This window comes from Nomascus leucogenys, chromosome 14 (assembly GCF_006542625.1).
Source record: "Nomascus leucogenys isolate Asia chromosome 14, Asia_NLE_v1, whole genome shotgun sequence".
NCBI classification, from domain to species: Eukaryota; Metazoa; Chordata; class Mammalia; order Primates; family Hylobatidae; genus Nomascus; species Nomascus leucogenys.
Window position 1 is genome coordinate 18,222,301 of NC_044394.1, and position 12,544 is coordinate 18,234,844.

General features: G+C 39.0%; 1 protein-coding gene across 5 annotated transcripts in view; it reads right to left on the bottom strand.

The window, feature by feature from the left end:
- Positions 1-12,544, bottom strand: part of ASB3 (ankyrin repeat and SOCS box containing 3) — a 194,307-nt gene that overhangs the window by 118,651 nt on the left and 63,112 nt on the right. For all 5 annotated transcript variants that reach the window (XR_004033312.1, XR_004033311.1, XM_030827574.1 and 2 more), the window contains 2 exons: positions 8,136-8,313; positions 6,014-6,211 (listed from right to left, as the gene is read on the bottom strand). Coding sequence is in view for 3 of the 5 variants with exons in the window: in XM_030827574.1 (XP_030683434.1) it covers positions 6,014-6,211; positions 8,136-8,313 (376 nt within the window). In the remaining 2 variants the exon portion in view is untranslated. The remainder of the gene's footprint in view (positions 1-6,013; positions 6,212-8,135; positions 8,314-12,544) is intronic.

Sequence of the window (12,544 nt, forward strand, 5' to 3'; positions counted from 1 at the left end):
TTTCCTGAGGTGTCTCCAAAAGCTGAGCAGACACCAACATCATGGTTCCTGTACAACCTGTGGACCAATTAAACCTTTTTCTTTACAAATTACCCAGTCTCAGGTATTTCTTTATAGCAATGCAAGAACGAACTAATACAGAAAATTGGGACTGAAGAGTGGGGCATTGCTATGAAGATACCTAAAAATGTGGAAGCAACTTGGGAACTTGGTAATGGGCAGAGAGTGGAAGAGTTTGGAGGGCTCTGAAGAAGACAGAAAGATGAGGGAAAGTTTGGAACTCCCTGGAGACTGGTTAAATGGTTGTCACCAAAGTGCTGATAGTGAATAGTAAAGGCTGGGCTGACAAGGTCTCTGGAAAAGCAGAACTTACTGGGAACTAGAGCAAAGGTCACTTTTGTTATGCCTTAGCAAAGAACCCGAATGCATTGTGCCCCTGCTCTGGGGATCTGTAGAACTTTGAACTTGACAGTGATGATTTAGGGTACCTGGTGGAAGAAACTTCTAAGCAGCAAAGCAGCCTGTCTGCTTGTAAGAACCTATGCTCATATGCATGGGCAAAGAAATGACCTGATGTTGGAACTTACATTTAAAGGAGAAGCAGAGTATAAAAGTTTGGAAAATTTGCAGCCTGGCAAATGGTAGAAAAGAAAAGCCTATTTTCAGAAAGAATTCAAGCAGACTTCAGAAATTTGCATTAAGTAAAAAGGAGGCAAGTGCTAATAGCCAAAACCACCAGAGGGTGGTGGAAGGCCTCAAAGGCATTTCAGAGACCTTCCCAGCAGCCTCACCCATCACAGGCCCAGAGGCCTAGGAGGACCGAATGGTTTCATGGGCCAGGCCCAGTGCCCCACTGCCCTCCACAGCCTTGGGACACTAGTCCCTGCATCCTAGCCACTCCTCCCATGGCTCAAAGGGGCCCAGGTACAGCTCAGGCCACTGCTTCAGAGGGTACAAGTCACAATGGTGGCTTCCACATGGTCATGGTGTTAAGCCTATGGGTGCACAGAGTGTAAGAGTTGAGGCTTCGGAGACTCTGCCTAGGTTTCAGAGGATGTCTGAAAAAGCCCAGATGCACAGCATAAAGGGCCTTCTTTCTTTGTATTGGTCTTACCTCTACCCCATAAACATACCAGAAAGAGAAGAGAAGGAGAGGGCCTGAATACTGAAATCTAAAGAAAGTTAGTATAAGATGTTTAGATGAAGGCTGGAGGTGGAAAGAGCATGTTTCTCAGGGATATTTGTACAAAATAAAATGATGGCATTTCCTTGATCATTACTGAATATGAATGATGGGTCTATGGGAGTTCACTATACCAAGTTCTTTACGTTTATGTATGTTTGAAAATTTCAAAATTAAAAAATAGCAATTTCAGAGATAATGTGTGACATAGCTAGCCTCCAAGATGGCCCCCAATGATCCTCTCCTCCTATTTGTGCTTTTGTACGGTCTTTCCATATTGAATCAGGGCTTGTGTATGTGATCTGTGGAGGTGACAGCCATAATTTCAATGAACCAGGTCACTATGACTTCTGTCTTGTTCTCTCTTGGACCTCTTCCTCTGAGGGAATCAGCTACCATGCCATGAGGATACTCCAGCCATCCTGTGGAGAGACTTTTATAAAGAGAAACCGAGGTTTCCTGCTGACACCCAGCCATGAGTGATCCATGTCAGTGAGCCTCTATGGAAGTTGATCCTCTGGCTCCTGTAAAGCTTGCTAATGACTGTAGCTTCATCTGATATTTAATGCAACTATAAGAGAAACCTCCAAGCCTGAACTGCCCGCCAAGCTAGTCCTGAATCTCTAACCAACAGAAACTCCAGAAGCTGCATGGCTGTGCCAGGCCAGCCTGCACACTCCAGCTTCCAGAGAGCATGTCTTCCCCTGTGTTAATAATTTCTAATGGTTTACTTTCAAGTTAATTTACTTTTTCCTGTATCTTTCATTTGGCTATGGAGTCCATGTAGTAAATTTTTCATTGCAGATTATTGTATTTTTTAGTCTTTTTTATAGTTTATACTTCTCAGCTGAGATTTCTACCTTTTCATTTTTTCCAGCATATTAGCCTCATGAAGCACCGCTATAAGAGCTGCTTTCAATTATCTGATATTTCTAACATCTGGACCATCTCAGGACTGGCATGGATTAATTGCTTTTTCCCATAATATTTAGTCATGTTTTATCAGTTCTTCATATGTCAAATAATTTTAGGTTGTCTCCTGGACATCGTGAATATTATGCTGTATAAATTCTGAGTCCTGGGTCTTGTTATAATGCTTTGAAGAACACTAGCTTTTTGGTTTGTTTATTTCAGCAAGCATATAACCTAGTTAGGTTCAAACTGCAATTTCTGTTTCACCTTATACAGTGGTTCCAACATCAGTTCAGTTCTCAAAAGCCTTTGCTTTCCTGCTTTAAGCCTGGACCCATGAACGTGCCACTCAGGGTCTAGCCTGAGACTCTGATGATAGTTCAAATCTTACTTTCAACATTTTGGGTTGGCTGGGTGCCATGGCTCACGCCTGTAATCCCAGCACTTTGAGAGGCCAAGGCAGGCAGATCACTTGAGTTCGGAGTTCAAGACCAGCCTAGGCAACATGGCAAACGCTGTCTCTACAAAAAAAAAAAAAAAATCCAGGCATGGTGGCGCACAACTGTAGTCCCAGCTATTCAAGAGGCTGAGGCAGGATAATTACCTCAGCCCAGGAAAGTCGAGGCTGCAGTGAGTCATGATCATATCACTGCACTCTGTCCTGGGCAACAGAATGAGATCCTGTCTCGAAAACAAAAAATAAAAAACTATTTGGGTCTGTCTTGTGCGTTTAAAGCTTGGGGTAAGTCAGGAATATGCAAATTCATATGCAGAACTAGGGTATCCGCTTCTCCAAGCTCTCTCTTCTCCAAGACTCCCTACCATTCTCTGGCCAACAGGGTTCCACTTACCTGATTCCTCTGACCAGAAAAACAGGCTTTCTATTGTGTCTATGTTTCAGCTTCCTCAGTAAGTTTAATAGGATCTATTTAGTGCTCTCTACATTAAACAACTGGTCAATTAATGTTACTGATTTTAGCTGCTCGTGCCACTGGTGCTACTCAGCTCTAGATCAGGGTTGGCCCTCAGGGCAACACAGCAAAAGAAAAAGGAGGCCAGGCGCGGTCACTCATGCCAGCACTTTGGGAGTCCGAGGCAGGAAGATCACTTGAGTTCAGAAGTTTGAGACCAGCCTGGCCAACATGGTGAAACCCCATCTCTTTTAAAATACAAAAAGTAGCTGAGTGTGGTGGCACATGCCTACAATCCCAGCTACTTGGGTGGCTGAGACAGGAGAATCGCTTGAACCTGGGAGATGGAGGTTGCAGTGAGCCCAGATCACGCCACTGTACTCCAGTCTGGGCAACAGAGTGAGACTGTCTCAAAAAAAAAGGAAAAAGAAACTGGAAAATTTGTTTTCATGTGGGTCACTTCACCAAATTACCACTCTCTTTCATAATCTACCTGCTTGTGTTCCTTTGAGAGTCCTCAGGTAGTTTCTTTTTGAATTTTGACCACAGTTTTTTGTAGTCATTAGAGAGAAAGAGAGAGGCTGCAATGGAATTACTCCACTGCATGTTAAGAACTTCTTAGCATCACTGAAGTTTACACAGAAAAAAATTCTACAGAGTAACTGAGACATAAAAAGCAAACCAAACTGTGGAGTTCCTTAAAAATACAACTTTGGAGTACTCGTGAAAGGAAAAGAAAAAAATCATTTATATCACTATTCAAGAATGAGATAATAGCTCATATCTGCAGTTATCCCAGACACAGCAGAAAAAAATAGGAATCTTCCCTTCCATGAGTCTCTATAAAAAATACAACAACAAAAAAAAAAACGTTAAAAACGCTTCTTTGCCAAAAATAGCAGAAGATAGTGAAGTAAATGCCACTAAATACTATTTTTCCCATTAGGTTTTAGATTCTCAAAGGATAATGTCTATGTTTCAGCTTCCTCGATAAGTTTAACAGGATCTATTTAGTGCTCTCTACATAACAAAATGGTCAATTAGTGTTATTGACTGATTTTGTAGAAATCAAAGGAGAAAAAAGGGTCTGCCCCCTAAAATTTCAACTAATCTTGGAAAATCCAAAAGCCTATTTAAGATCTTTCTAACCTAATTTCATTTATCTGAATCTACAGATGACATGAAACATACTGCCCAGCTCCCAAGGAATATCATTAATTTTAAGGTGTTTCAGAGTTAACAGGGGTACTACGTTATATGGCTTAATTCAAACTACACTTATAAGGTGATGAGGCATTAGGTTAGCTGCTGTGACCAGAAGGACCAAAAACATTGTTCATCCAAAAGATAACACGAAGGCCAAAAAAGACCATCGTCATATTGAACACACACACACACATGTGCGCACAATCCAAAATCATTATATTCTGGTCTAATAAGAAATGTTCAGTTCTGTGATGAAGTTAAGATTTGGGATAGAGAAAGGCAACTAAACGTCATGAGTGCAACCTCACTGAAGGTCAACTAAAGTAATTAGGGCTCTTCCGTTTAAAAAGACAAAACTTAATGGGGTACACAAGAAAATCCTATGAAATCATGAAAGTTATGCATAAAGTGGGCCCCAGATACTCAGATTAACCAAAACCCAAATATTCAAACTAAAATGTATAAGTTTAAGAAGTTTAAGAAGCCGGATGGGGTGGCTCACACCTATAATCCCATCACTTTGGGAGGCTGGAGGCAGACAGATCACTTGAGGCCAGGAGTTCGAGACCAGCCTGGTGAAACCCTGTCTCTACTAAAACATATAAGCTTAAACTTGAAACAAATATAGTGAACTACTAATTTTACATGGCAAATGTTAAGAGAGAGTAAAGGCTGAAAAGCTTAGTAAGTAATTTCTTGATAACTACTTAAATTAAATAGAGATCCATAATAGTGAATTCAAGAAGGCCAATACAATTTGAGGTATGCCTGCAACCTCTTCTGTGTCATTAAACACAATAGCATCTATCTTCACAATTTATTCCATTATTGGATGATCAGATATTACTCAGTATGGCTGTTCTCACACACAGCTTTATTCTTAGTGTTTTAAAACTGTAAGAGTGTTATAGACAAAGTTACTGGCCAGACACTAACAAGGCAGCAGTAATTCTTCACTTAGTCTATTTCATAGAATTATGACAGATTAGAAAAATAATTACTTTGGGGGCTTTTAAAAACTTAACTGTTCAGACTCACATCAAAAAATAATATACAGCCAGGCATGGTGGCTCACGCCTGTCATCTCAGCATTTTGGGAGGCCGAGGCAAGTGAACTGCTTGAGCCCAGGAGTTCAAGACCAGCCTGGGCAACATGGAGAAACCCCACCTCTACTAAAAATAAAAACATTAGCTGGGAGTGGTGGTGTACACCTATAGACCCAGCTACTCTGGAGGCTGAGGTGGGAGGATCACCTGAGCCTGGGATGCAGAGGTTGCAATGAGTCAAGATGGTGCCACCGCACTCCAGCCTGGGCCACAGAGTGAGACTCTGTCTCAAAAAAAAATTTTTTTTAATGCTATCCACCAAATACATTAAAAACACAATAATATCTATAAAACTAACGTTTTATTTTTAGGCTTATATCTTATAAATTTTAAACAGTAAATGACCTGAAGCAGTCACTGCCTTACTTGATAAAGTCCCATTTTTAATTCTTGAATTGTTTTGAAGACCAAAAATATCAGCCAATTTCTGCATCTACTTAAAATGTAAGTATTCCCTAAAATTGCTACACTAAAAATGTAATACAGATCCAAAGAAGGAAAACAATCTGATATTATCACCTCATCTGTGCTTCAGCTTGACTGAAGCATCATAGTTTTTTTCCTATTTGTGTTCCAAGCTAGCAATTTAGCACTAACAGAGATACTAAGTTTCACAGTGAAAGAAAATCGCTTCAAAACACATCTCCATACAGCGAAAAAGAATAAAAAATAAACACATAGCAAATGTACATACTCCTTTTGGAAAGCCATGCACACAGGAGAACTGAATCCAAAGACAAGGCACGCCTGGGCATCTGGGCTGTAGCCATTCCGGAGTAATAGTTCTAGGCAATCTTCATGTCCCCCAAACACTGCTGAGTAAACAGGGCTTACTTTGTTTAGCCCAGTGTCACAGGCCCGGTTAGTAAGTGGTATTAACAAGTCCAAGATTCTATAAATACACAAATTCAGGAGAATTTAGTGTTTTTACAGTGCATAAGTGTAGGCAACATTTCTATAGCACAATTTTTTCAGAATTACCAATTGATTAAAGAAATATTTCTGTCTAGGGTGTACCTTCTACCAACAATATTAAACTATTACATGCTATATATTTACTCCAAAATATTACACTTACTACTGCTTAATAAGAAGGTCTTTAAATACATCTGAAACAAAATTAATTAATGTTCCTATATGTAAACAGAAAAGGTGCTCTTTTAATTTTATTACCTTACTAGCACCACCTTAAACCCCAAAATTCAAATTTTATGTTAGATATTTTAGGGTCTAATAAATTATTTAAAACATCATTCTACTAAGTATAAACTAGCATCAAGAAAATGCACTATTTTCCTTCTTAAAGTACCAATTAGTTTTTCTTTTCCAATTAGTAAAAATTTTTAAAGATGATAATTGACATGAAATTAAGACTAATGTTTTCATCAGGAAGAAATTATAATTTGTGCTAAAATATTCTATTATCTGAAAAACAAGTCAGCTCATTAAATATGGAGTCAGATTTATAAAGAAGCAGGCTCCTAGGTAGAGAAAGTTCTAAGAAAATAATTAAAACAAAAGTTCTTAGGTTATTTGTAAACTTACCTCTAGCAGTCAACTGGAAAGAAAAAAGGACTATTCTACCCTTCTAAAATTAAAAATAAAGCTGTATAGATAAAGCCAGGAAATTCCTTCTTTCTGGGAAAAGACAGACAGGGTTACTCTGAAGTATTTTTATAACATTATATTTCTCTTTGTAACTTTTCCTCACGTAATGTATGTCTAAGGTAACATTTAAGTAGAACTTACATTCACAAAAGGGGCTACCTTTGAAGTAGGCTATAAAGAAAATCATCAGTGACAATGAGAATTCTCAAAATTAAGAACAAATGCCCAGGAGTTTTGCTATCATTTAAAGCTCAGAGTATAATATCTAACATTTATGTTTAAATAAATGATCAAGAATTGGGGAAAATATCAAATTTTTAAATCTAAGTATTCTGTTAAAATAGTCTAATATCTCTTAACTTCAATAAATGTGTTTAATTTTTTTAAGTAGGCTGGAAAAATTATACTCTCCCACAAGACATAAACATGTTTACAAATATCATTAATGAAATAGTAAAGTATTGTGTCACCTAGTGGCATAATGACCAAATTGCAGAATCTGTTTTCCTGCTATGTAAACAAACTAAATTAAGTAATGAATATTTTACTATTACTTTTTAAATTAAATAATACTAACAGCAGCTATAAAAGGTGTTATTGTAGAATTATGGCTCTAAAGATTCTAAACATATATTTCTAAAAATTATTGACTGCCAATTTATGATAGGTAGCCATATTCTCACAGGTATAACCAAGTTACTAGCTTCTAAGATTCCTGGAACCCCCATTTACTCTCTCTCTAATTTGAGGTTAGATCAAGAAAAGTTCAGTCAAAGGGTTTAAGACAGGGAGGACTACTTAGCACACACTCCAACAGACTTCACAAACTCAAAAGCTTTCTGGGGTCAGAGACGTAACATGGATGGCCTCATCAGACTGATGCTTAAAGATGCCTGGGATAAAACCAGGGAGGAGGCGGCAGTGGATACAGCCATAACTAGAGAAATCAATGGGAAGAGTCAACACCCAGAGAAAGTCCCTGAGCCTACCCAGTCTCTAGCAATTCTGCCTCACAATATGAAAGTGCAAGACCAGTAGGAGCAAAAGACAGCATGAAGGACAGATTAGGAGTAGATCTGTTCACCCAGCAGATTGGTAGGGAAGAGAATATCAAAGATTTTGCCTAGAGGTGAAGGGTCTAGCCCAGATTTATTCTTTATTAGCTTTTAATTAAGAGACCACATTTATTTTCTGTTTTTAACACTTACTTTGTATGGCCCATTTGTGCAGCTGCGTGAATAGGTAACTGCCAATTGTCCTCATTACAGTAAAGATCAGGATCTGCCCCACTGGAGAGCAAAAGCTCCACACATTTTGTGTGTCCCTCTTGAGCAGCAATGAACAAGGGTGTAGCTTTGTCCAAGGCTTGACAATTGACATTTGCACCTAACGGCACAAAATAAAACATTTAACAGATAATCCTAACATTTAAAAAAATCGACACAAATTTCAAAGGAACTACCATAAAAGGGTTTCATAACACGGTAAGTTTTTCCCTCTTCACTGGATGTTGGATGTTGTTATATAAATATATTTACTTTGCTAACTTCTTGGTAATCATTTAAATTGTCTTCGCTAAACTGACAGGGTAGCTCATGCCTGGAATCCCAGCAATTTAGGAGGCTGTGGCCAAAGGATTGCTTGAGGCCATGTGTTTGAGACCAGCCTGGGCAACATAGTAAGACCCTGTCTCTATCAAAAATAAAAAGGTCTTGCCTTTACGTCAGCAAGAAAACAAGTGATTCATATCTTAGAATTCATTTTTAAGCTAAAAAAAAATCCTATTCAATGAAGGATACATTTCATTCCAATCCCTCCTCCAACAAGCATTCTGGGGCCCAATAAGTAAACATTTAAAAAGAAAAAATGCAAACTATCAAACATGGATAATATTTCTGATAAATGCTGAAAAAGATAAAATCTAAATTATGCCACTAATTGATTCAGGCTAAGATTTATGAAAAATTATCAGTAGATATGACATATATGGGAGCTATGCCTTAAAACTAGTATTGATTATACTTTCTATTACATCTCTTTCTTCTTAACCACTGCATGATAAATAATGCCTACAATCAGAGAAAAAGGGTGTCTTTCAACAGGTTTCTGAGTTGATATTTAAAATCATAAACGTGAAAGGGAAAAACAATAATATTATAGTGAAAGAAAGAAAAAGAAAAAATCCCACCCACATGAAAATAATTACAAAAATTAGAAGTGTGAATGTCTCCAGATGAAAAGGAACTACCCCAAGACTTTTGGATTTGTGAAAAATCTAAATGTAGTGACACCACTGAAGGATCACAGTCGTGTTCCCGCAATGGCTCCTGACCCAAATGGAAACTCAGAAATGACAGATAAAGAATTCAAAGCAAGGATTGCAAGGAAGCTCAACAAGATCCAGACAGGGTTGAAAATAAACACAAAGAGGCCGGGCGCAGTGGCTCACGCCTGTAATCCCAGCACTTTGGGAGGCCGAGGCGGGCGGATCACGAGGTCAGGAGATCGAGACCATCCTGGGTAACACGGTGAAACCCCGTCTCCACTAAAAATACAAAAAATTAGCCAGGCGAGGTGGCGGGCGCCTGTAGTCCCAGCTAGGCGGGAGGCTGAGGCAGGAGAATGGCGTGAACCCCGGGGGGGTGGAGCCTGCAGTGAGCCGAGATCGTGCCACTGCACTCCAGCCTGGGTGAAAGAGCGAGACTCCGCCTCAAAAAAAAAAAAAAGAAAAGAAACACAAAGAAACTTCTAAAGCAATTCAGGAAATGAAGGCATCTTAAGATAAACATCTTAAAAAGGAATCAATCAGAGCTTCTGGAATTGAAAAACTCACTTAAGGAATTTCAAAATATAACTGTAAGTTTTATTAACAGACTAGACCAAGCAGAAGAAAGAAATTTGGAGCTTGAAGATCAGTCTTTCAAACTAACACAGTCAGATAAAAATAAAAATAAAAAACTTTTAATGAAAAAGGCTTTGAGAAATATTTGATAACGTAAAGCAACCAAATCTATGAATTATTGGTATTCTTGAGAGAGAAGGAGAAAAAGTAAATGACCTGGAAAACATATTTGAGGACATAATTTAAGAAAATTTCCCTAATCTTGCCAGAGAGGAAGACATCCAGATAGAAGCAATACAGTGAACTCCCTGTGAACATGAACATCACCATGGCATACAGTCACCAGACTGTTGAAGGTTAACGCTAAAGAAAAAATCTTACAGGCAGCTAGAGAAAAACATCAGATCACATACAAAAGGAACAGTGGACTTCTCAGCAGAAACCTTACAAGGCAAGAGAGATCAGGGGTCTACTTTCAGCACTCTTAAAGAAAGGACACTACAACCAAGAATTTCATATTCCACCAAACTAAGCTTCACAAATGAAGGAGAAATAAAGTATTTTACAGACAAGCAAGCGCTAAGATAATTGGTTACCACTAGATCAGCCTTAGCAGAGATCCTTAAGAGGCTTTTAAAGATGGAAATGAAAGAACAACACTGATACCACAAAAACACACTGAAGTACATAGCCCAAAGACCCCGTAATACAACCATACAATAGAAACTGCAAAGCAACCATCTACCAACTTAATAATAGGATCAAAACCTCACATGTCAATATTAACCTTGAATGTAAAGGGTCTCTTCAGATCATACAAATTTTTCACCTTTTACAAAACATCCTGCTTAAAAGGTACAGAGCTGCAATTTGGATTAAAAAAAAAAAAGAAAAAAGACCCATCCATCTGCAGCCTTCAAGAGACACATCTCACATGTAACAACACCCATAGACTCAAAGTAAAGGGTTGAAAAAAGATCTATCAAGCAAATGGAAAACAAAAAAGGTCAGGGGTCACTATTTTTTAATTTTTTTAATATATTTTTATTTTATTTTATTTATTGTATTTTGAGACTGAGTCTCGCTCTGTCACCAGGCTGGAGTGCAATGGTGCGATCTCGGCTTACTGCAACCTCTGCCTCCCGGGTTCAAGCAATTCTCCTGCCTCAGCCTCCCGAGTAGCTGGGACTACAGGCACCCACTACCACACCCAGCTAATTTTTGTATTTTTAGCAGGTAGAGATGGGGTTTCACCATGTTGGCCAGGATGGTCTTGATCTCTTGACCTCGTGATCCACCCACCTCAGCCTCCCAAAGTGCTGGGATTACAGGCGTGAGCCACCATGCCCAACCAGGGGTCACTATTTTTTTATCAGATAAAACAGACTTTAAATCAGACAACAGAGCCAGGCACAGTGGCTCACGCCTATAAGCCCAGAGCTTTGAGAGGCTGAAGAATGACAGAGCAGGAGTATCGCTATCTTGCACAAGCACTGTTATTTTCCAATTCACATTAATCAAAAACTGCCTAAATCCAAAGGGCATCAGCCTAAATGGCTAAGATGAGCATGATCATAAACAAAAAAAGCATCTCCGACCAGGAACATTCCAAACTCCTCTGTGACCAGAGACATGCTAGCTGCCCTGCTCCAGCTGGGAAGATGCCAGCCCTGAGATAACCCCCTTCCTTCTAGAAAGATGTCAGCCCCAAGATAATCCCCCCTTCGCCCAGAAACATTCCAACCTCACCATAAACTTCTCCCCCACACATATACATTCCAAGCTTGTGATAAGCCCCCTCACCCTAAAACCAATATATACTCATGTACTTAGTCTGTAAGAGAAAGCGCTCCTGATTGAAATCAGCCAGAAACCCTTCTCAGGTTTTATCTAAAGTAAACCTGTCTTTAACTGCCAACCCATCTTTTGTGTTTCCTTCCTCTTTCTTTAACTCTTACAAGGTGGGAGGATCACTTGAGCTCAGGAGTTCAAGACCAGCCAGGGCAATGTGAAAGGAAAATAAATCTTGGGACCCCCACAATCACTAAGCCAAAGGAAAAAGTCAAGCTGGGAACTGCTTAGTGCAACCCTGCCTTCTATTCTATTCCTAAAAAATAGTTACCAAGATTAGAAAAAGTTACGTACCTCCCTCACAAGGAATTTCCCTGTAGACGAAGGACAGACAGAACTCAAAGTCATCCCTCTGCTCACTGGGGTAAGTGCATATCTGAGTGCCTCCTTTGGAAAGGCTAATCAGAAACTCAAAAAAAAAAAAAAGGCAACCATTTGTCTCCTACCTACCTATGACCTGGACATACTCTCCCCACTTTGAGTTATCCCACTTTTCCAGACAGAACCAATGTATATCTTATATATAGATTGATGTCTCATGTATAAAATGTGTAAAACCAAGTTGTGCCCCAACCACTTTGGGCATATGTTGTCAGGACCTCCTCAGGCTGTGTCACAGGCGCATGCCCTTAACGTTGGCAAAATAAACTTCCTAAATTGACTGAGATCTCTCTCAGATATTTGAGGTTCACAGCAACACAGTGAGACCCCATTTCTATTTAAGAAAAAATTATATATAAAAAATCCAACAACAGTACAAAAGGACAAAGAAGGTAATTACATAATGATAAAGGGTTCGATTCAACGAGAAGACTTAACTATCCTAAATATACACATACCCAACATTGAAGTACCCAGTTTCATAAAACAAGCTCTTAGAGATCTCTAGAGATAGTAATAATATTGAGAGATGTCAACATCCCA